This window comes from Ambystoma mexicanum, chromosome 3p (assembly GCF_040938575.1).
Source record: "Ambystoma mexicanum isolate Mex_15411 chromosome 3p, UKY_AmexF1_1, whole genome shotgun sequence".
Taxonomy (NCBI): domain Eukaryota; kingdom Metazoa; phylum Chordata; class Amphibia; order Caudata; family Ambystomatidae; genus Ambystoma; species Ambystoma mexicanum.
The window spans coordinates 965,246,830-965,271,179 of record NC_090925.1 but is presented as its reverse complement, the minus strand read 5'-3'; the positions used below and the strand labels follow the sequence as shown (position 1 = coordinate 965,271,179).

Here is a 24,350-nt window from a genome sequence, read left to right as displayed (position 1 = left end):
AGGGTGTTCATTTTATCAAAATGCCAGTCTTCTTTTTTCACCATTTTAGCGTTTCTTGTTCCTTCCCCTGACATTCAGCGCAGGAAATTCCCTTGTGTGATTTAGATCTTCGGCGGAAGTCCCCCAGACTCCCCGCCCAGGCTCCAGTGTGTCTGTCAAGGCAGGAGGCAAGGGAGGAGTCCAAAACTCCACAGCCCTTAGTGTTCCTCCTTGCCTGAATAGGGACAAATCCCTTTGGGGGGCTGGCTGTCCTGATTGGACAACCAGACCGCCCCTTGTTGTAAAATGCAGGGAGAGAATGCAGAGGATGTGCTGTAGTTCCTGTTAAATACTGCAAACCTGGAAGCTGAAGACAAGTCGACCACTGGAACCGAAACCGAATAGGATGAAGAAAAAGCAGCTGAAACGATTTCCATAGACCAGAGAGCCTGCTGTGTAACTGGAGCCTGCTGTAGCCCTTCCTTCCAATCGACCTGGTGAGTTCGAAAAGGACGACCCAGACGCAGAGCCTGTTGAGACCCACTAGACTCAAGACCACCTGCATTTTGAGCCATCCCACACGTTGCTGCGACCTTGCGGGGCTGCAATACCCTGGGACCTCGAGCCATTGTGCGGTGCACAGGCTTCCGAATTGCGCTGAAACTTTGTGGGCATCCTGGTGCATCTCGAGAGACACAAATCGAGTCCAAAAAGTCGCCTCACCAGAGTGCTGGACCTTTGTAACGACGAGAATTCAACCGCAATTTTCTGTCTTCTTCTGTGCTCCTTGAAAAGGCGCCAAATCTGCAGAACCGCATTCAGCCGCAAGGAAAACCTTGCCTAGAGCCTTCTCCATTGATCCCAACCACAAAGTTCCTTCTGAGGTCACCATGACAAGGAATCCACTGACCGGGTATTTGGCTGCAAATCCTGAAGAAGTCCTGCTGCAAAATCTTCTTCAATGCTGAGGTACTGTGTTGACTTGGGTATGTACTTACCTTAAGTCCGTTAGGATTTCTGCATAGCTGTGGGGCGTTTTCTGTGATTGGGAGGCCTCTCGTCCAGTGCACCCAGCCCCACTGCTAGAATCCTGCTATGGTGTCTTCTGTGAAGCCCCTGGACCCCCTTACAACTCTAGAAGTAAAGTACTCACATGTTTGAACAGTCTTCTGAAGGAACTCTGACGTTTGCTACTTAAGAACCTATTCTGACACTGTCTGTTGGTCACTAGATCCTAATGACCTCCCATTCTGCCACTGAAAACACTCATGCTCCAAGAATAAGGGAACGACTTAAGGGATTGGGCCTTTTGCCTAGAAAAGAAAATAAGTGTTTAAAAGTGAATTACTTGTAAAATAGTTGGTTGCTAACTGTAACTCTAAGAGTGAGCAGTTACAAAAGTTCTTACTTATGTGTGATGCACTATTCTTAAAAGTATGGTTAACATCTTTCTTTCCTTAGAAACCGCTTTGCCATTCTAATAGAAAGTAGATGTGAAGGTATATTACTCACCTGTGATTAGGTTGTGCCTCTTCCCAAAAGTAATATGTTGGTTTCACCAGATTATTCCTGCTAGGATAATTGTATGAATGTTGCCCAACTGTTGGGATCACCAGATCATGCCAGTTAGGATAATTGTATGAGTGCCCCCCAACTGAGTCTTGCTTCCCCTGACTTGCTGTTAGCCTGTCCCGAATAAGCCTGCCTTAGGTTTTACCTACCTAGAATAACATTTAGTCATTCAGCAAAGTGTAACATTAGGTTTTTGCTTTCCCTGTGCTGTTGTAGACAGACACAAAAAGAGTCTTTGGTTCCAACTGTACCTCATAAGTCATACATAAAGGTACTTGTATAGCAGGGAAATATCTAACCTGGACTTCATTGTGAGGTTAAAGTATATGGGTTTTACTTACCTTGAGTTAGCTGTGTGCCATCCAAAATTAAGTTACAAGAGTTACTGCATATCTCAATCTGTGTTACACTGTTCTCAAAAACACCTGCAAAGGAATACATCCTTAGGTTTTACTCACCTAGTACAACTGTGTGTTATCACAAACCTAGTTATAGGTTTTTACTGTACATGGAAGTGTTCCACTATTCACAAAATGTATACTGTCCAGTTGAATGATTGTGTGATTTGTTACTGAGAGTCACTGTACAACTGGCAGGGTCTACTGCCCTTGCATTACTGAATGCAATTGTGAAAATAACCATTGTTTTTTACTCCCCAAGAATAGGTGCGACCTATACTGAATGTGTATGAAAAGGTTTTGACTTCCCTAGAACTACTGTTAGGTGTTCCAAATAAGGTTTATGCTTTGGTCTGTGCATCTTCAAGCATTGTGTTGTGTTTTGATAATTGGGATTACATATAATTTTGTGATGGTACTTATTTACCCCTAGATTTATCCGGGGCCTAGCTGTATTTAATAAATCATTTATTTTTACAATACACGGTGTTTCAGTGTTTCTTTGGACCATTTGTATTACAGTTTCATTTGTACCGATTCTACAGCCCTCTCTCCCTCCTAAAATAAGCCTGGCTGCTCTGTCTATGCTACCATGAACGCTAGTGGTATAGCCTTATACTAAGAGAGGAGTCTTGTACTGCCTCAGTTGAATGGTTTTACTAAGCCCGTAGTTGGACTTCAGAAAAACTGTCCAAACACATAAGGACAAGGGGTCTTTTGATTTGCTTTTTATTAACAACGTCCCAGGTTGATTTTAACTATTGGGGAAGTATATAGTGAAAGATGTGAACTTAAAATCTACTTTCCTGTAAATAGCGTACGATACTGGGATTGCATGGTGAAAATCATTAATCAGAAGGAAGAAATTAATATCATTGACTTATTTACAAAAATGCAAGCGCTCACTCATGCTCTTACACAAAGAAAAGCTTTACATGCATTCTCAGAGAGAATCCATTTCCCTGCCAAGTACAGCAAAACAAAGGACTGCTACACTACAACTGAAGAACCTGCATGCATAGGTAAAAGGCAAACAGCTAACCAGCCAACCCAGTCTTTCACTACAATGGTCAAAAGCATTACCTGGAGCGACCATGATCTCATTTTTCTTGGACCGGATTCGCAGGAATGTTAGATCGTTCTGAGGGTCGATGTCACGCACTGTGCCACGAGCCTTCATGATGAGATTGTGCATTTGTCCAGCATACTGTACAGTGGTTGAATTGTCCATGGTGGTTTTGATTGGAATGCCTGCAAGTGGAAATAAATTACTGGTTTCATCATTTTACAAGAGAACAGCCTTCAAAATGTCGGGCCGAGCAACAAGCACTGCAGCAAGTCATTGGCACACAACTCTTAGGAATTCCCTCCAGCTCCCATTGATAAAGAAAGAAAGAAAAAAAAAAGAAAGGGTCAAAGTAGCTGCTGTGTGACAAATACTGCATCTAATTTGCACTTGTTCCATCCCTCGTCATAATTTGAGTTGCTCTCTAGTTAAGCAGTCAAACTTCTCCATCATCCCCTAAAAGGTCTTCTAGCCTTTTAGTTTAGCAGTTTTCTCTTCCTACTCCACACCTTTCTATTTGTTTAAACTATATTTAATTGCATTCTGCTAGGTTCCAAAACCAACTGCCTCCCCCTTCCTTAAGAGTACCTATGGCTTTCTGGTTGATCAAGCTCTATACAGTCCATCCCAAGGCTCCCCACTTAATGATCCACAATCAGATCTGTACCAGTCCTCCATTTATTTACTCAACCCCACTCTGCCATGGTGTATCCTCCAATACTTATATTGTAAAATAAAGAGTAAGATGATAGAATTCCACTACTCAGACCCCTACCCCTCAAATAGGACCCTCTGGTAGATTTTCCGGCACTACAGGTCTTGACAACATAGACTGCAATCAACACTTTAACTTTCAAAAAACATTTTGTTTATTCAAAATTTTTCAAGTAAAACATAAAACACTACCCTCACCTAACACAGTGTAGTTACTAACACTAAAACCACAGTATCTAAAACTTAGGCCTCAAATTATACACATACCCAAGACACAAACGATAACGCATAACAAAATACAAAATACAGAGCCTTAATTCTTTCCAGAGTAGATCATTGTAATGCCCTATACTCTGGAGCTAATAAAAAAATAACCCAGAGACTACAAACATTACAAAATAATGCCTTGAGAGCGGCACTAGGCATTAACAAACAGTCCCATATCTCGTCCACCAGACGACATCACAACTGGCTGTCTACAGAGAACAAAATAAAACTCAAGATGCTATCCTTGACCCACAAAGCCCTCAATAACTCTGCCCCTAGTTACTTGTCTGACAAACTCCATAGGAGAACATCTTCCAGACCCACCAGAGCTGGTAACTTCAACTGTTTGACAATACCGAACTTTAGACTGAACACTATCGGAGGAAACAGTTTCCCAGTAAAGGCGGCTAAAACTTGGAATTCTCTACCACAAGACCTGAGAGCAGACATGCCCTACCGTTGCTTCAGGAAAAAAGTTATTCAACTCCTCACCTCGACTGACCTTTGCTGACCGGGGGCTCCTACTTCCTACGAGCATCTTGACCCCCTTGAACTTGTATACTTGCTGTAATTACTGTATGCCTGATCTGTCTAACCCAATGTAATTTTAATGTACATTTTGCCATGATGTAACCTGTAAGTTTCGTATTTCCTTGCCACTGCGCCCTGTTACCCCTGGGTCTGGCGCGCATAAAAAGTGAATAAAACAAACAAACAAAAAACCTCAATGTGTCATTAAAAAACATATAATCCCAACATGTTTCTGTTCTTCAGAGCCCTTTTCGGGGGAACATTCTTCAGGGGATAATTTAAAACATCCACTATTCTCCTCAACACCGTGTTGAATGGATAGTATCAGGCAAACAGAGCCTGTAAAGGAAAAAACAGAGGACACTAATAAGTTCCAAAGGGGGGGGGGGGGGGGGGGGGATATTACAAAATGTAAATGGGACGTCGTCTCAAGCCATGATGCCAACCTCACATGGGTCTAGAACAAATGGACCCCTAAGATTTACCTTCAATTGTGTCATGATGCCTACCTCCAAGGAGCTAGGTCCGATCCAGCAACCCCAGAGGCAGGCATAATTTCCCCTAGGGGAGTGCCAGCGGGCCCAAGCTGGGGCCCTTTGGACGCAGTCCTGGCGCCTTAGGCGCCAGGCTCATGTTGGACCTCTGTCCTGGCGCCTTAGGCGCCAGGCTCATAAAGCTAGACATGTGTTCAAGTGTTTTAACGTGCACTTACCTGATGCAGACCATGCTGCCACATCCAGGCCCTCTTGAGGCCTGAATAGGAACTACTTTACCTGTGGGACTACTTTCCATCCGGGTGTGGTCGGGGAAGGATACATACCTGATCGGAGGAAGGATACACACTTGGAACTTCTTCCAAAGCTATTTAAACCACACCCGATCAGCAACTCACGCTTCGCGTTGTTTTGCTCCTCGCAGCTGGACGCTCACCGTGTCAGCTCCTGCATCTAGACTTCAGCCACGCCTGTCAGCATCCTGGGTCACCTGCAAAGGGAGACAAGAGACCTACCAGCTAAACTGCACCACGGAGACATCACCGACGATCCTGAAAGGGAAGACATCATTTTTAAAAGCATTTCGTTACGATCGCTGCAGCGCTGCATTTCACTCACCTTTCCTGGGTTCCTCCATCTTCAGCAGCGATCATCCGGATACACAGCCACTTCCCAGAGCCTAGAGAAAAAGACAAGAATAAGAGGTGAGAGAAGGAAGGGAATAGGAAAAGCTCAGTTTCCTTCTAAGACTTACCTGTTGGGTCATTCCCATTTCATTTCGGGTCTTGCTGCTTCCAAGCAGGACCCCGGTCCCTATGGGGAAAAAAGACAAAGACATTAGATGAGCGAATGCAAAAACATTACCTGAGCGCTCATCTAGGACTTACCAGATCTTTACTGGAACTGCACGTTTCACTTCGGGTCGGCGCCATACCTCCGGCAAACCGAACCCCGGCCCCTATGGGGAAAAGACATCAACATCCGCGCTTTGTTGCAAGAAGTCTCCAAAGGAATCTTCATTCATCACCTAAAAAAAAGACAATGAACATTATTATTTAAAGCTTGAACTTTTGAACTTGCAACAGAACTTTTACAGCGCCTTACCAGTATAATCAAGCTTACCTGAACTCCCATCCAACCTCAATCCAGTGAAGTAACTGGGTTCAACGCGCCCCTACGTCAGAAGCAGGATGGAGAGCTCGTCCTTTCAGACCCCAAGGTGAGACTTCACGGGGAATCGTGGAAGGGTATCGTGGAGGGTTGGAAGAGAGTGGGAGGCTTGAGCATAACTCAGTTAGTAGGTAATACTCCCTTTTCACGCACAGGGGAATATTCCTGCGAGCCGGAGAAACCAGAGTAGAGGGCCCTTCCTGTCCATCTTCAGAGTCCTGCGCTTCACCATTGAAGAAGCACCAGCACTCGAAGCCAGACCTGCGCCTCTGTGGGAATCAGGTGAGCGTTACAAATTGGCGAACCTCCAAAGCACGTCTGCAAGTGACCAGTATGCTAATCTCTCGCAAATCAGAAACCAAAACTTCACAGGGCGTCACAGTCCGCCGAGATATCGCAACACCTAAGGACAAACCAACTTTTAGAAACCATGCACTCTATGTCAGCCAAAAATCACTAAAAGACTTCAGCTGTAGCTCATTCATGCTAAATATAGTGATATTTACCTCCACACTGCCCACTACAGGGAACAAAGGAAAAACATCCCTGGCAGCGCAAAAAGGACCAGATCCACAAAATGCTATGGCATTTCACAGTACCAATCTGTAAAGCAAAAATGAACAACCTATAATGCCTCTATAAGTCAGGTTCTCCACCTTTTTCCCATGCATTAGCAGAAACGGGGGTGCATCATAATGTATATCACTCTGTAAAGGATCACTCCGACAAGGCAGCTGTTACAACCAAAATGCTAGTCTTTATTGACTTTTGAACAGCTTCAAGTTATAGCAGGTAAAAAGAAAAAATAATAAAAGAAATTAGTCTTTTCTGTCAGGCTTCCAAGTATTCCTTCTTAGTGCCTGGGAGGCAGTCCTTGTAATCTTCCTTCTGGAATATGGAATATGGACTATATCTGTCCTTAGTCCTCGTAAGCCCAACGGTAAGAGGCTCCTGCTGCTTCGCTTTCCAGTCGGTTCTGCAAAGAAGTGGAGAATTCACCATTAGTCCTTCATCTCTCTCTGGTTTATATAGGGGCTGGATACTTCTGGTCCAATCAGAGTCCTTTACCCAGCTAAGTCTTGATAAACCCCCCCAAGCCCCGCCCCCTTCCTTGAGGCCGTTCGCCATGATGCACTCCACCCCATGAGGTAAGGATTCTGGTGTGTATTGGGGCTTCGTTGTTCCTTGTTTTGGGCAGTGTTATACTTGACTTTTAATTGTCTTTGTGGCAATTCATATGGGTTCTCCGCCCTTTCCCGAGCCATGGTTGTGTGTCGGCGTGCCGTCTTGATAGCACCCAGACCTTCCTTTCTCTACCGCGTGCGGAGCCGGTGGTCATATTCCTCACAGGGGCTGCATGCCGACATCACGAAACGTGTGTCTCTTGTCGTGAAGCACAGGCCAGGCTCTGGCTTTCTCCCTCCTTGTTCGCCTGGGTCCTGACCACAGCCACGCTCTTGATTCCAATCACCTCCCTCCTCTGTGCACAACCGACTGTGCAGTCACCCGCAGCCGGCTTTGGTTCGAACTGGGAAGCGAGCCGGCCGCAGTCGGCACCTCACCACGTCTCCACCTCGGAGTCCACCTCCTCCTTCCCCACGGCCCCTTCCTCCAACTTAGAGCCGTCACAAACACTCTTATGCCGTGCAGTGAAAAAAACGCTAGTCAGCTGTGTACCGTGTCTGTATCGGAGCAGTTTTAAAGGGGCACCACCCCAATCACCAACCAAATGGTAGCATGCAGCAAGAAATGAAGTATAAATCCGGTGTCACTGTTAAACACTCTCATGCCGTACAATAAAAGCAGCCGCTAGTCAGCTGTGTCCTGTGTCTATATAGGTGCAATCACACTGAGGCTACACCCCAGTCACAGACCAAATGGTACCATGCAGTGGGAAATGGTGTGTAAATACAATGCGTGCGTCTCCCTGCCACAAACATGCTCACCTTCAATTGTTTTTTCCTTTACAGGCTCTGTTTGCCTGATACTACCCATTCAACACGGTGTTGAGGAGAATAGTGGATGTTTTAAATTATCCCCTGAAGAATGTTCGCCCGAAAAGGGCTCTGAAGAACAGAAACATGTTGGGATTATATGTTTATTAATGACACATTGAGTTTTTTTTGTATTTTGTTATGTGTTATCGTTTGTGTCTTGGGTATGTGTATAATTTGAGGCCTAAGTTTTAGATACTGTGGTTTTAGTGTTAGTAACTACACTGTGTTAGGTGAGGGTAGTGTTTTATGTTTTACTAGAAAAATTTTGAATAAACAAAATGTTTTTTGAAAGTTAAAGTGTTGATTGCAGTCTATGTTGTCAAGACCTGTAGTGCCGGAAAATCTACCAGAGGGTCCTATTTGAGGGGTAGGGGTCTGAGTAGTGGAATTCTATCATCTTACTCTTTATTTTACGATATATATCGATATTCCTATTGGTGGAGTAAGATGTGCATATTTGAATAGGGATTCTGTTGTACCTATTTGAATAGATGCATCCTCCAATACTCCACCACTCTGCATTTCTGACCTTCGGTCTTCATTCATGCACCTTCATCAATATGCCACCCACCTTTTGCAGATAGCAAGCATTTAGGTTTCTTCTGTTCCCCACATAGATTACCCAGTCACTGTCCTTACCCAACTGAAGTAAGCCGTGCCCTGGGCACAAACAACCATGCCAGCCCTGTAACTTCGCCAAAAGTGAAGCTCTTGCTCTCAGGTATGCTATGATGCATTAGCAAGGCCCATCTTTCACTATTACCATGGCTTCTTGGCGCCGACACAAAGGTAAGAAGATTTCTCAGCAGGGGTGGGTTGCAGCTGTGCTACATCCGACAGTTTAGAATGTGAAGCAGGTATTTATTTTGCTTGTGAGTGGCCAGGCTTTGAGGACTTATGTTGTACCTGGGAGCCATGTTCAAGTGAGTATACTGAAACAACAGAGTGTCAGTGTGGTTCATGTGTTTGTGGCATGCAGAGCTCGTCTTGGTTTGAAGCAATTCTGTGCTGATGGTTTTGTTGGACAGTTGGGAGGCTTGATTTGCAGAAGTGTTGAGGTCAGTTGGTGGTCAATCAGTGGTTTATTGTAAAGGATGTGCGCTATGAGTTGGTAAGGGGAAATGCTGGTTGGTTGGTAGTTGTGCAGGTTCCAAGAGGAAGAAATGAGGAGCCTTCTGTGCCAATCACGCTTGCCGTGTCCAACAGCAAACTCCCTCTTACACCCACCGCAGATATAAAGAGACACTAATCCAATTGGCGAGGCCTGCTACTCTGCAGGTTCCCTGTTGAAGTGACAACTGCACCCTAGCGGACAAGGGACTAAACCAAACTGTACACATCCTTTACTCTTCCCCGGGGCAAATTATTTTCCCATTTCTTCTTGCACTACTATGTACTGCCTTGAGGAAAATGTGTGGAAGCCCATTTCTACTCGGAGATAACAGCACCTAGCACATGAGGCATGCCTGCTCCTTTGAAAAAAAAGGTGTAGCTTACAGAATAAGTGTAAAGACTGGAGGGGGTGGGGGTCTATGGCAGAGGAGAGGCACAGAGGACCCCAGCCAAGATTCTCTATTATTGGTAACGTAGTCAAGCAATCAAGGCCTAGCTTCTCAGGTGATGATGCAGGCTGATTCTTAAGTACAGTGTAGTCCCCAAGCCCCCACAAAGGAATGTCCACACACTGTATTGGTTAAAACACAGTCTTTATATAATTAATATTCAAGGTTATGTACACCATTACAATAACTCACTTTGTGCTCAGAAAATCAACAATGGTAAATATATACAGTTCTACAGTGGTACCACAAATATCAGATCTCATTCAAGTGCATCAACTATACTGTCAAAATGTCACACAGATCAATAAAGAGGAAACCAGCAGTAGAAATAGGAAGGAAAGCAAGATGGTTGAAACTGCAGAATACTGGCCTCTAGCCTTAAGCACAGTTCCGTGTGGAGATTCCCCCGCACCTGAGCAACCTGTAAGATAAAGATAACACAAGCCCAGTCCATATATTGTTCTATGAGTCTTATTTCCTTCTACAATAGTTCTACAGCCCCAATGTACCTGGAATTGTAGCGTTCGTCGACGGGAAATCGACGGCCCTTCGTGAGTGCCCTCCCTTTAAGGCAGGAGTCACGGGTCGAACGTCCGACGGAAAACAGGGTGAACTACGGCGGTGAAGTGGCAGCTTTGTTCCTAGCGGTGCTCGTCGACGACGGAGCATTGGCGTCCTGCAAGGAAGAGGCGTGCGGGGCACCTCGGTGACGATAGTTCTGGACCACAAAAGAGATGAAGAACTGTGGCCCAGCAAGGGTATCGAGTCGTCGGCGTCTGTGGTCTTTAGGTGGTGGGAAACCCACCGGTGGATGTTCCTCGGCGCGTCGACAGTCGGGCCTTCTTCAGTGGGATAAAGCGGGCGGCGAGTTTGTAGGCAAACGGGAGCACGGCGGCTCCAGCAGGCGACGGCGGTCATCGACAGAGGCGGACAACAGTCCGGGCACTTCTCTTTGGGATTCCACAGCAGTCCCCGTCTCCGGTCTGCAGCCTGTCGTAGGTCTGCCTACCAGGGAGCTTTGACAAAGATCAGCTGGTGCACGTTGGTCCTTCGTAGCTCGGGAAGAGGGCGCCTTACCAGGTCCTCTCTGGGTCAATCCTTGGAGACAGAGCAGCTTTCAGATCGACGAAGTAGAGCAGCAGCAGCAAGACTTCTCTTCCAGCACGGCTTCAAGGTTAAGATTCTGGTTTACTCCAGTTACTCTTCGTAGTGGACTTCAGCTTCTGAACACGAATTCTAGCAGTGAGAGACCCTCAGATATACTAGTTGATCTCTCATTCATTCTGCTGGGTCACACTCAGGCAACCAATCGGTCAGAACGGCATTCATGCGGGCAGGCAGCCAATCAGGTGCATAGTGCATTCAGGCCATTCACTTCTCTCCAGACACGCACAACAAGTTATGTTTATTGGGACAAGTACCCAGCCATTCAACACTCCACACTGCATTCATACCAGTTTCGGGCAGGGCTGTCTCAGTCATTGTGTCAAACACCAGAAACTAGACACCCACAACAAGAATGCGTATTCGTAACACACTCCATTCACCCAGGTCCCACCCACAGGGCGTACCCACAACATACAGTCACTGGGAAGGCTCCAGCCAGTCTGGCCTGAACTTCACAACAACTCCATATATGGAACATCCACCCAACAGCCGGTCAGGGGGAAGGGACAGAGTCAGGGCTTCCCAGGACTTTTGGGAAAACAAGGTAACAGGCAATAGAAAGCAAGAGGCCACAGGGGCCATCTAGTTTCCTATCAGGAATCAACTGATTCCAATGGCAGGGCCTGGGTACCCCAAAATGGAGACTACTCAGAGCACCTGTCAACTTCAGCATGGAACTGCCACCAGCCCACACCTTGCTCTGTGGGCCACACACAGGTGCCCAAAAACATCCACTAGGGGCACAGTGTTGTACCCCCACCCATGGGTGCCAGAAGGGTATCCCTTGGGTCTGTTCACCAAACCAAAAGAGATGCACCGCCAGGAGTCCCACATGAACTCCTGCGTGGAAATCACGACAGAACACATGATAAAAAGCAGTAAAGGACAAAGATACGGAGGCCCTGTCTCTCCGATGCATTTCCAGCATCACAATAAGGAATTCTGTTTTTCTTAGTTTGGCCTTTCATATACTTCTTACATGCAGTCTTGGGTTTGCCTTCAAACTCTTTGCAGGCAAAATAAGGTTACAGTTCAAAAAGCTGCATCAATACAACCATGCCCTACAGAAACGCCATGTGGGCCCATGCCTTAGGCCACTGAGATGCTTGCACACCTTACTACCTAAACAACCACAATCCTTTTCCCCCATTGATTAATATATTGCGCTGAAGGTTGCTCCGCAACTAGCAAAGATAGTTTTGTTTTCTATGTCGATTTTAATGCTGAGGTGCTGCAGCGAGTTGTGCATCTGAAGCCCTCGCAAAGAGGTACACCCAGAAGTAATTTGGTATTAAGCTTTCAGGACGGGTCTCAGCATGCAGACTGAGAACCAGGAAGCCCTACAGGTTGCTGAAAGATGTAGTTCCTAGGACTTATCTGTGCTTGTTGGGCTTTTCATAAAAGCATGTGTCTGCGTTGAGTCTGAAATCCAGGGTACCCTTCCATTTCTTCCCCTATCCCACCGCCCAAATAACTGCGTTGATTCTCCAATGGGTTAATAAAAAAAAGGGAGCGCTTAAAAAAGAAAATCTAGAAAGACATTACAGAGAGAACTATACTCACCAAGTACCTTCACCCCTCAAAAAAAGCAAGATACAGATTGAATGGTGACAAACTTTGGCGCCTCTGGCTACCTAGGAGGCTGTGAAATCAGGGGAATTCACAACTTATCACGCTTTTTGCTGTCTTGAACTTAATGTAAGGAAAACCTTTATGAGACTTGGAATCAAATCTTGAAGGAAAGTTTTAAACGTAATTCCGAATGTTCAAGATACACAGCTGAACTAGGATCCAGCATGTTTTATTAATGAAGCAATGCTATTGAGATTTGGCTGGAGATTTTATAGAATTCTATTATTAATATAATCACACGCTATCAAAGTGGCACAGAGGCATACAGCGACCCAGGACTAGAGTCCAACAGAGATGGTTAAACAGTACAAAAAGAAAGGCCAACACAAGCCATCTGAACCACTGAACGTAAAATCTAAACATTATTTTTTTTTTTTTTTTTTTAACTCCCGACTCACATCTTCCGAGGTCAAGCAGCATTGCATTCCAGCTCACAGGTGCTGCCGCCTAGAATGCACTTCTTTTAATGAAGGCCAAATTAGTTGTCAGCACCTCTAAAAACGTACAATTATTAGATCTCAGGTTCTCGATTTCTTTTTTCTTATTAAGCCTATCCGCCAGATACGATGGATACCGCCCTATCAAGCATTTATGGGTAATAGTAAGTAGGCAGAACTCAATCCTTGCCTCCATAGGTAACCAATGAAGGCTTCTCCTAACATTGGACACATGATCACATTTCTTCAATCCCATTAGGCCTCTGATCGTTCTATTTTGAACCACCTGCAATCTTGCCACTTCTCCCTTCCCAATCCCCACCAATAAGCTACTACAATAATCCATATTGGATCCATTAATCGCTCTAGCCAGTATCTTGCAACTTTTTTTGGGACAGATATGGGCGAAAAGTCTTATGTGATAAGCAGATGAGGCAACCAAACTACTCACTTGAGCCTTCATGGTCAGATTTTGGTCCAATATGACACCCAGTGTCTTTATCTTATCTTTGATAAGTATTTTACAATCTGCAATCAGGAAGCTGCAGGTAGTCTGTACAGAGATTGTTCAGTCTCGGGCTGGAGCCCATCACTGCGAGTTCTGTTTTATCATGATTAAGCGGTTTTATGTGAAGACCGAAACAAAAAAAAGATCAATTTAGAAAGAACAAAAAAAAAAGAAAATAAAGATTATTCAGTCTTTCTAAATCTATCCTAAAACCCCTCTTACCCACCTAAAACTCTCTCTCTGCTCACCCCCTACAACCTCCCACAGGCACTTAACTTGCTCCGTCAACGCTGTCCTCTCGGTGCACAGGCCTTTTGGGAATGACGGCAGCTGCATGAGAGACAAACAAGTGCGAGGGATGTTGTGGAAGCAAGGTAAGTGTTTGCGTGTGTGCATATGTGTACATGTATGTGAGGGAGAGGTGTGTGAATGTATGTAGTGGGAATGTAAGTGGGGTGCAGGCACGAGTTTGAAAAAAAGTATAAATAAAAATAAATGTAATGAATGGTGCAAGTTTGATGGGAGGTGTGGTGTGGGACATGAGGGGGAATGAAAGGAGGGGAAAATCAGGGGGTGAAAATACCTTAAGGGTCGGGCCAACATACGGAACAAGTTACTTACCTGTTCTCCAGCATGGGTCTGGCATGGATTCACATGCTCATGAATATTCCCCGTCAGGCTGGGAATCCTCGGTAAAGAAAAAAAAAAAATCAGTATCAGTTTTGTTTCTGATCTGTCTTTCTTAGTAGTAACCAATCACTGGTCTCTGGGTCATACTGCCCCCCAGCCAATGACTGCCCTCTCCCTAAACCCCGCCCCTGGCAGCCATCCTCAGATTTGGTAGCACGTAAAGTGGCAGTATGACTAAGTGAAGAGCCGCAGAGGGGTAGGAGGGAGGGTTTGTATTGTGAATCCATGCCAGACCCATGCTGGAGAACAGTTACAGGTAAGTAATTTGTTCCTTCTCCAGCATGGGGTCTGGCATGGATTCACATGCTCACGAATATAATACATAGCAGTACACACATGCACCACCACGGAAGGTGGCAAAGGATCAATATTAAGCATCACATAAACTCAACATTAAGCAACTCTTACCTCCTCACCAGGCCCACCTTCAGGCGAATAGGTTGCGCAGCACTGCTTGGCTGACTCTGGACTCCTCCCTGGAATCCAGGTCGACGCAGTAGAATCTTGTGAAGGTGTGCGTCGACCTCCACGTAGCAGCCCTGCAGATGTCCAGCAGGGGCACACCAGACAAGAACGCCGTGGTAGCAGCAATCGCTCTGGTCGAATGGGCTCTCGGACCGCCGGGCAACGGTCGGTTTGCAAACCGGTGACAGTGCATGATGCAGCCGGAGAGCCATCTGGAAATGGAAGCCTTCGAGAGGGCCTTCCCTTGGTTCACAGGTCCAAAGTTCACAAAAAGCTGCGATGTCTTCCGAAAAGTCTTCGTGCTGTCCACGTAGAGCTTCAGCGCTCAAGCTACATCCTGCGAGTGCAAAGTCCTCTCGGCCGGCGACAAAGTGACGGGAAGAAAACTGGTAACACCAAGGGCTCGTTGAGATGGAAGTCCGATGGCACCTTCGGCATAAAAGAAGGGTGCGTCCTCAGCACCACCCTCGTCTCGTGAAAAGTCAAGTATGGAGGCTTGCAGGATAGGGCCTGGATCTCTCCCACTCATCGTGCGGAGGTGATGGCCACAAGAAATGCTGTCTTCCACGACAGGAACTTCAACGGTGCCGAATGCAGAGGCTCGAATGGCGGCCCCATGAGCCTGGTCAGCACCACGTTGAGCTCCCACGCCGGGGCTGGAGCCTTCACCGGCGGGAACGAACAGAACAGTCCTTTCATAAATTCCTTCACCAGGCGATGAGACCACAGGGATGGCCGTCCTATAGTTCTGGTGTATCGGGAAATCGCTGCCAGGTGTATCTTGATGGAAGCATGAGCTAGTCCCACCTTGGGCAGCGACAGTAGGTACGGTAGCACTTGAGGGGCCGTAATCCGTAGAGGGTTAATCTTCTGTGCACGGCACCAGACAGAGCACCTCTTCCACTTGTGTCCGTAGCACTTGAGAGTTGAGGACGCCCTGGCCTTTGCAAGAACCTCTTTGCAGTCCGCCGGGATATCGTACCCTCCAAACTCTAGTGCTGCAGGAGCCAGGCCTGCAAGTTCAGCGACTCCGGGTCGTGATGAAGGATGGCGCCTCCCTCTCTGGAGAGAAGATCTGGGTCCGTAGACAGTTTGACTGGTGGGGACACTGACAAGTCCCGAAGGTCTGGGAACCAGATCTGCCTCGGCCACGCCGGTGCAAAGAGGATCATCCTGCACCGGGACCTCTTGAGTTGGTTGATGAGTCGGAGCAGCAACGGCAACGGAGGGAACGCATGCAGGAACAGGCCGTCCCAAGGGAACGAGAAAGCATCACCCATGCTCCTCGGCTGTGGAAACCTGTTGGCGAACCTCTGGCACTTGGAGTTCGTCTCCGTCGCGCACAGGTCGATCTGGGGTTTGCCCCATCGCTGGAAGAGTCAATCCACTTGATCCTGACGTAGTTCCCACTCGTGGCACGAGCGCAGCTCCCTGCTGAGCGAGTCGGCGATGGTTTTTATCCCTACTAGATGAAAGGGTACCAGAAAAATCCCCTGGGCAACGGACCAATGCCACAGATCCTGGGCTTCCTTGGATGGGGCTGGGGATCTGGTTCCTCCCTGCTTCCCAATTTAGAACATCGTTGTGGTGTTGTCGGTGAAGATCTTCACCACCTTGCCCTTGAGGGACGGGAGGAACGACCTGAGGACCCGGAACACTGCTCGGAGCTCCAGTATGTTGATGTGGAGCGGCCTCTCCTCCGGGAGCCAAAGGCCTCTCGCGTGAAGATCTCTGGTTCACGCTCCCCACCCCTCCAGGGAGGCATCCGTCATCCCCGTCACTTGGTGTGCTGGGGTCTGAAAGTCTGTGCCTGCCGCGAGATGTGCGCGGGTGCCCCACCACCGAATTGCTTGGCGGAAAACCTCATTGAGCTAGATCTTGTCCTCGAAACTGCCTGCTGCTTGCATCCAACAGGTGTCGAGGAACTCCTGTAGAGGACGCATCCGAAGCCTGCACAGGCGCACCAGATAGATGCATGAGGACATCATACCGAGAAGGGACTTGATGGACCTCACCCTGGCCACGTCCGTGGCCAGCAGACTGCGCCTTGCCCAGGATGGCCTTCGTCCTTTCCTCCGACGGCGAGGCCAATCGCGCTACTGTGTCGAGCTTGGCTCCCAGAAACAGTGAGACCTGCGACGGAACCAGGTGGGATTTGGGGAAGTTGATGGAGTATCCCAGGTCCGTGAGCCGCCGGACGGTCTTCGCTGTGTGTTCGACGGTGAGATCCCTTGTCCTTGCTCAGATGAGACAATCGTCCAGGTAGGGGTACACGTGGATCCCCTGCAGGCGCAGCCGCGCCACCACTGGTGCGAGGCACTTGATGAATACACTGGGCGCCGACTTCAATCCGAATGGGAGGGCCTTGAACTGATAGTGCCGTCCTTGGACTACGAACCTGAGAAACTTTTGGTGACCTATTAGAACGGGGATGTGAACGTATGCATCCTCCAAATCCGACGCCGATAGGAAGTCGCCTTCCTCCAGCACGTACTGGAGGTTGACCATCCGGAACTTCTGTGCCTTGATGTATGTGTTTAGTCGACGCAGGTCCAGGATGGGACGCCATCCTTCTGTATTCTTTCCGACGAGGAAGTATCTTGAATATACCCCGGAGCCTCTTTGGGACTAGCTCGATGGCTCCTTTGAGCATCGCCATTACCTCCAACAGCAGTTGAGGGACGTGGTTTTCCTTCCTGGCCACGGGAGGCATGCGGGGGCACTTCATTAGAAGTTCGAGAGTGTGCCCGTGGGCCAGGGCATCCAGCACCCAACTGTCGGTGGAGATGGAATCCCACATGCTGACGAACTTCGTCAGCCAGCCTCCCACCAGGGTGCTCCAGTGGGGGCCTGATGCAATGGCCAGTTCAGTCTTGCCTGGCAGTGGCCTTGCCGCCTTGGCCTCCCTGGCGACGACGGCGAGATCCAACTGGCTTGCCTCGTCCCCTGTAGGCTCCTTACGACGAGGAGCGTGCCGCCTGACGGTATTTCGAGGAGCCACCGCCGAATCCTTTGGAGGCACCTTGCTTGCCTCCGGAGTTCCGAAAGGGGAGCCGTCGTTGCTGCAGAACTCCCAAGGCCAGAGCCGTGTCTGTGTCGGTCTTGATGGCCTGCAGCGACTCATCCACTGTCTTCCCAAACAGATTGTTCCCGTCGAAGGGCATGTCCAAAACCTTGCCTGCACGTCTTGGCGGAAATCCGTCGCCTTGAGCCACCCCCGCCGAAGGCAAATGCAGTTGCCCAACTGGTGGAAACCGGAGTCGGCAATGTCCGTGGCTACCGTTATGGCGTGGTACGACACCACCTCACCTTCTTGTAGAATCGCCAGGGCCTCTGCCCTCTTGTCGTCCGATAGAAGTCCAACAGGGGGGCGATCTTGTACCACAACTCCCTGTCGTAGTGGGCCACAATCGCTAGGGCGTTAGTCGCCTCAATAGTCGTCACCGCCGATGAGATGACTCGTCGTCCCATGGCGTCCAGTTTCTTTCCCCTCGCTGTCCGTTGGGGAGGTCGAAGTTGAGGCCGATGCCCCCCCCCCCTCGCTTTCTTCTTGGCTGCCGCTGAGACGACCGAATCCGGGGTCGGCTGTGCCCTAAGGCACAAAGGGGCGGCCTCTGGGACCCCGTACCGGTCCCTCTTGGCAGGTGGCGTGGACAGGTTCTTCAGAAGAACAAGTCCCTCGTCCGAGATGTCATCCAGCAACGGCACCGCGAGGACCGTCTTCCTCTTGGCCTCGCGCTGTTGGTAGAGGAAACCTTCCTTCTTCTGTTCTTCGGGGCAGAGCTGGAGAAGCTCGGATGCCCTGGCAATCATGGCATGGAAGGAGCCAATTTCGTCGGGCGGGGAGGCCCGAGGTGGTGGTGATGGGAGGTCTGTCCCGTCGTCTCCATCGTAGTCATCCGTCCCCGTCGTGGCTGTATCTGTTTTCGTGTCATCCCCAGGGATAGGGGAAGGAGACAAAGGCTGAGAAGGCCGTGAGGGCTGGAAGGGCGGGGGTGGATGAACTCTCCTCTTGTTTGGAGGGCTTGCCGACAGGCCCGGTTCTGCTGGGTCGTCCGTTGGGGGTAGGGGCAATCTCGTCCTTATCTCCGTGCATAAGGTTTGGATTGCCATCAAAATGGCCACCGAGTTGTCCTGCGGCTCGGGTTGCGACAGCTGCAATGGTTGCTCCTCCTCCACGGGAGCCTCGTCGGCGCCACCGTCACTTTCTTCGTCCTCCTCATCGGGATTCCTCCCGTGGGACGGGGCCCCCACAAACTTCCTGTTGGGGCCCTCCACGATTTCCACTAGTTCCTCCTTGGAGGCGGTGTCCATGTCCGTAACGGCCACAGGGCCCCACCCCTCTTTTTCCACAGGGGTCTTCATGGGGGTCTTCTCAATGGGCTGAAAAGAGGATTACCTACGCGGTGGCACGGAAACTCTGGGCCCCGAGGTCGCCTCCACTGGGGTAGCCTCCATAGGCTTCGCCAGGGCAGTCGCAACTACCTTGACAGAGGCCTTAGCCGAGTGAATCAAGGCCTTCACCCCCTTCGCGGTTGAGGCCTTCATGTTGGGGGGGGGGGGGGGGGGGGTCGCCGCCTCGCTCCCCCTCGGCTGGTTCCTTAGTTCGACCGGGGCCTCTCCAGAAGCTTAGCCGGGTTCTCCGACTTTCTCTTCCCCGAGCCAGAGCGTTGGCTCATGGTTTATGGCGCCGGTGAAGGTGCGCCCTTCCTGGCAGCCAAGGAGCCTGACCGTTCGGCGCTCCCAGTGCCCGCGGACTTGCGGTGCATTGCCTGCTGTTGGGCCCCCGTCGCCTGAGCGCCTTCACGGGACTTAGAAGACCGCTCAGACTACTTTTTCTCACCTGCTAGGCTCTTCTTCCAGCCAGTTGACGAGACGGGTCAGACGATCCCTCATGGTCCGAACCGTCATGTTCATGCAAAACGCACAGTCCTTCTCCACGTGCGTTTTGTCTCCATGAAGGCAGTAGAGGCATTTCATATGTTCGTCCTCCTTGAACACATTCTGTAATTCGCATCCAGGGCAGTTCCTAAACAGCTTGGATCCGGGAGTCTAGCTTCCTTTCTCCTGGGCCATGTCCACGAGGTAGGCCTCAAACTTCTGGAATCCCCCAAGAAGCGTTAACTCGATGAAAACTTTTCCCCGGAGGGGCGTAGAAAATTCCGAAACGGGTCCCCTTTGATCGGAAGTATAAACGGTGGAGCTTGAGGCTCGACTGACCGACAAAATGAGATAAATCTCTTGAAAAAACACAAAACGCAGTAAAAGCTCGAGAGCTATAACACGAGGACTCCCAACACTTGAACGTGCGGTAAAAATCTGAGGATGGCTACCAGGGGCGGGGCTTAGGGAGAGGGCAGTCATTGGCTGGGGACAGTATGACCCAGAGACCAGTGATTGGTTACTACTAAGAAAGACAGATCAGAAACGAAACTGATACCGAGTTTCTCTTTACCAAGGACGACGGGGAATATTCATGAGCATGTGAATCCATGCCAGACCCCATGCTGGAGAATACAGCATTTTGAAAAAGACACCAAAAACAACCAAAATAAAAAAAAATCCTTTTTGGTGTTCAAGTTTAAAAATGTGGTAATATCACATAGAACCTATTAAGCGCCAGCCCACCCGAGCACATTCAGTCCTAAGTGAGACTGTAGAACACAATAACCACTCCAGCATCTTCCTGATAATTCCTGGTCAGTGTAATTAGACATTGGGTATCATCAGCTTGATTGGAGAAGAACAAGTTACTCTCTTACATGATAACGTTCTTTCGATGGGATGGTCCGACGACGTATTCCATATCTATGACAGTAATCACGACAGCTGTGCTGCTTCGGAAAATCTTTCGGCATCTGCGTCCTGCGTCGATGACATCGATTCGCCGCCCTCGAGGACCTCCTCCGACGGCTGACGGCACTGGATGTTACAAGTAGGACACACGACGCCCGTAGCCTCAGTTGTAGTTTCCCAGAACGTGTGGCACCAGTCTTCTGCCAGTCTGACCACACAAAGCCTTGCGGACACGTAAGCTGCAATCGCATAAGAAATTCGGCGGGGAAGGCAGGGAGGGAGCGATATGGAATACGTCATCGGACCATCCCATCGAAAGAACGTTACCAGGTAAGAGAGTAACTTGTTCTTCGAGGGGATTGGGTCCTCCGACGTATTCCATATCTATCACAGACTCCCAAAGCAGTACCAATGCAAGGAGGTGCAAAAAGAATTTAGACAACAGAAATTTAGAATGCCCAATCAAATTGCGAAGTAAAGGACCGCCTTGCCAAAGGCCAGATCCTGCCCCCGGATGGAATCGAGGGTGTAGTGACGTACAAAAGTATGTACCGAAGCCCAGGTGGCTGCATCACAGATGTTACGAATAGGAACACCCCTCTGTAGGGCAGTAGAGGCAGCCATACCCCTGGTAGAATGGGCCCGTAAGCCGACCGGTGGATCCTTACCCGCCAAGCGGTAACACTCAGAGATAGCCAAAATAATCCAGCGAGACAAAGTCTGTTTCGTCACAACTTGTCCCAAACGCCTTCCAGCGTAACCAATGAAGAGTTGATCGTCCACTCTGACCCGGGACATGCGTGAAATATAAAAGTTTAACGCTCTCCTAGGATCAAGCCTATGGAGCCTCTCCTCTTCCTTACCAGGATGTGGAGGAGGATAAAACGCCGGAAGAACAACCTTCTGGCCTAAATGAAATTCCGACACCACCTTCGGAAGAAAGGAAGGACGAACTCGAAGGACAACCCTGTCCTTATGAAACACAGTGAAGGGTGGCTTAACTGAAAGTGCCTGTAACTCACTCACTCTGCGAGTGGAAGTGACCGCAACCAAAAATACAGTTTTAAGAGTTAACATTCTCAAAGGGCATGAATGCAAAGGCTCAAAAGGAGGACCCATCAGAAACTTGAGGTTCAAATCCCAAACTGGCACCTGGAAAGGTGACGGAGGGAACACATTAGTGAGCCCGTTCAGAAACTGAGAAATGAAAGTAATTTTAAAATAGGAACACTCTTCAGACGAGCACTTAAATATGGACAGCGCGCCAGGTAACCATTAATGGTACCCATTTGAAGGCCCCTGTGGGCCAAAGAAAGCAAAAAAGACAGAACCATGTGAATGTCACATGCAAAAGGATCCACATTCATAACCCAGCACCAGTCGCAGAACTTATGCCAACGGTACAAGGACTTTGTTGCGGGCCGTCTTGCCGAGAGCAACACCTCCATCACATCTTCAGGGAGGTCCCAATCCTTATACCTCAACCTTTCAGAAACCAAGCGTGAAGGTTGAGGGATCTGACCTCTGGATGGAGAACCTGACGCCCCTCACGTGAGAGCAGATCGTCTCGGTAGGGAAGACGACGTGGAGGACAGATGGACAAGTCAAGAAGGTCCGGGTACCATGTCTTCCGGGCCCACGCCGGAGCAATGAGGATCATCCGGGAACCGAACCTCCGTAACCTCTGCAGTACTTGCGGGATGACGGGGACTGGAGGAAACGCTTACAGCAGGGGGAATGACCACTCCACCACGAACGCATCTCCCAAGGCTCCTTTTGGAGGAAATTCCTGTGAGCAGAACCTCTCGCACTTCCGGTTGACACTGGAGGCGAAGAGATCCACTTGAGGGGTCCCCCAAAGGGCAAAGATCTCCAGGAGAATCTACTGAGCCAATTCCCACTCGTGAGAGATCGCGCTCTGCCTGCTCAGAGCATCCGCCATCTCGTTTTAGTCTCCGGCCAGATGAACTGCTGAGATCGAAACTTCCTGCTGGATTGCCCAGAACCAGAGCTGCATCGCCTCCCTTCACAGAGGAAGTGACCCTGCCCCCCTGTTTGTTGAGGTAGTGCATGGCCACCATGTTGTCCGTCAGGATCAGGACATTCTTCCCACGCACAGTCGGCAGAAAAGCCTACAGGGCTAGCCTGTCGGCCCTCAGCTCCAACAGATTGATATGGAGTCTGGACTCCCACAGAGACCAACGACCGCTGACTGTCAACTTGTTGGCATGAGCTCCCCATCCTGTGAGGGATGCGTCAATCACGATCGTCACCTCGGGCCATGGTAGCCAAAATGGAGCCCCCTTCCTCAGATTGTCTTCCGACAGCCCACCACAGAAGGTCCTGGGCGACTGAGGACGGCACCTGAACAGGGTCCGACATCCTGCCGGAGGACTGAGACCACTGGAGCTTGAGTGCCCATTGCAAAGATCTCATCCGCAACCTGGACTCTGGCACCAGAAGAATGCAGGATGACATGAGGCCGAGCAATCTGAAGAACTTGAACGCTGGGAGACTCTGGGCAAGCTGAAACTTGTGCACCATCTGCTGAATGTGATGAGCCCTCACCTGGGGAGAAAAACATTGACCCAGGGACGTGTCGAGCACTGCTCCGATGTACTGGAGCCTCTTCGGTGTCAAATGGGACTTCTTTAAGTTGAGGGAGAAGCCCAGCTTGTGGAGGGAGTGGCAGGTGACTGACAGATGATCCAGGACTTGCTGAGGAGAGCGCGCCCTGATCAACCAATCGTCCAGGTAAGGGTAGATGTGAATCCCCCCCTTTCCTGAGGTGCGCTGCCACCACTACCATGACCTTGGTGAAGACCCTTGAGGTGGAGGTCAATCTGAACGGCAGGAACCGAAACTGAAAGTGCGAGTCGCCAACCGCGAACCTCAGGTACTTCTTGTGCTTTGGATTTATCGGCACATGAAAATAAGCGTCCTTGAGTTCGAGAGACACCAACCAGTCCCGAAGTTGAAGGGCCTGGAGAACTTGAGAGAGAGAGTAACCATCTTGAAATTGTCCTTCCTGAGGAGTTTGTTTAAACCGTGCAAGTCCATGATGGGTCTCAAACCCCCGTCTTTCTTGGAAATCAAAAAATAAGGGGAATACCATCCCTTGTTCCTCTCCGATGCAGGCACCAGTTCTATGGCGCCTTTCTCCAGCAGGGATTGAATTTCCTGCGCAAGTGTCATGATCTCTGCTTCCAAAAGGTCAGGGTTTTCCCAACTCCCTTGGAAGCAGATCCATAACCCAGGTTCCGAGTGCCAACCAGTCCCAATTGGGACCTTTTGGACCCAGTCCTGGCGCCAGTGGCACCAGGCTCATAAATATGCCCAGTCCCAGCGCTGGAAGCGCCGGGCTCATAATGCTTGGGTGGACTTACCTGCAGCAGACCATGCTGCTTACTTGCCTGCCAGTTGAGCCTCTGATCCTCTTCTGTTTGGAACTACTTTTCCTGTTGGGTGGGGCAGGAGCCGCTCCCTAGATTCAGAACACTGGAACTCTTCTGAAAAGCAGGAACTCTTTTCTTACCTAGGCGTGGCTGTGGAGGCTATTTAAACCACACCCGATGGATGAATCTTGCTTTGCGTTATTCTGCATCCTCAGCAGCAGAACGCTCATCGTGTCTTCTGCATCTGATCCTAGGCCTAAGGAAAAAGGCTTACCATCCTGAATCCAGTCTTCAGCAACACCTATAAAGACAAGAAAGAACAGGTTAGCATTACGGTCTTCAGTGACAGCTCTTCACTTACCTGGTCCATCGGCTGTCACCAACGCCTCGCGCTGCATTCCGGCATCTGAAAGACAAAGGCTTACCTACTCTTCGTGCGCTCCGGAGGTCTTCACACTGCATTCCGGCATCTGAAAGACAAAAGCTTACCAACTCTTCGCACGCTCCGGA

General features: G+C 49.2%; 1 protein-coding gene across 1 annotated transcript in view; it reads right to left on the bottom strand.

Annotated features, from left to right (window-relative positions):
* The window catches only part of DYNLRB1 (dynein light chain roadblock-type 1), a 107,344-nt gene that overhangs the window by 52,889 nt on the left and 30,105 nt on the right, over positions 1-24,350 (bottom strand). Inside the window, exon 3 of the mRNA XM_069652268.1 lies at positions 3,033-3,200. Coding sequence (XP_069508369.1) covers positions 3,033-3,200 — 168 coding nt within the window. The remainder of the gene's footprint in view (positions 1-3,032; positions 3,201-24,350) is intronic.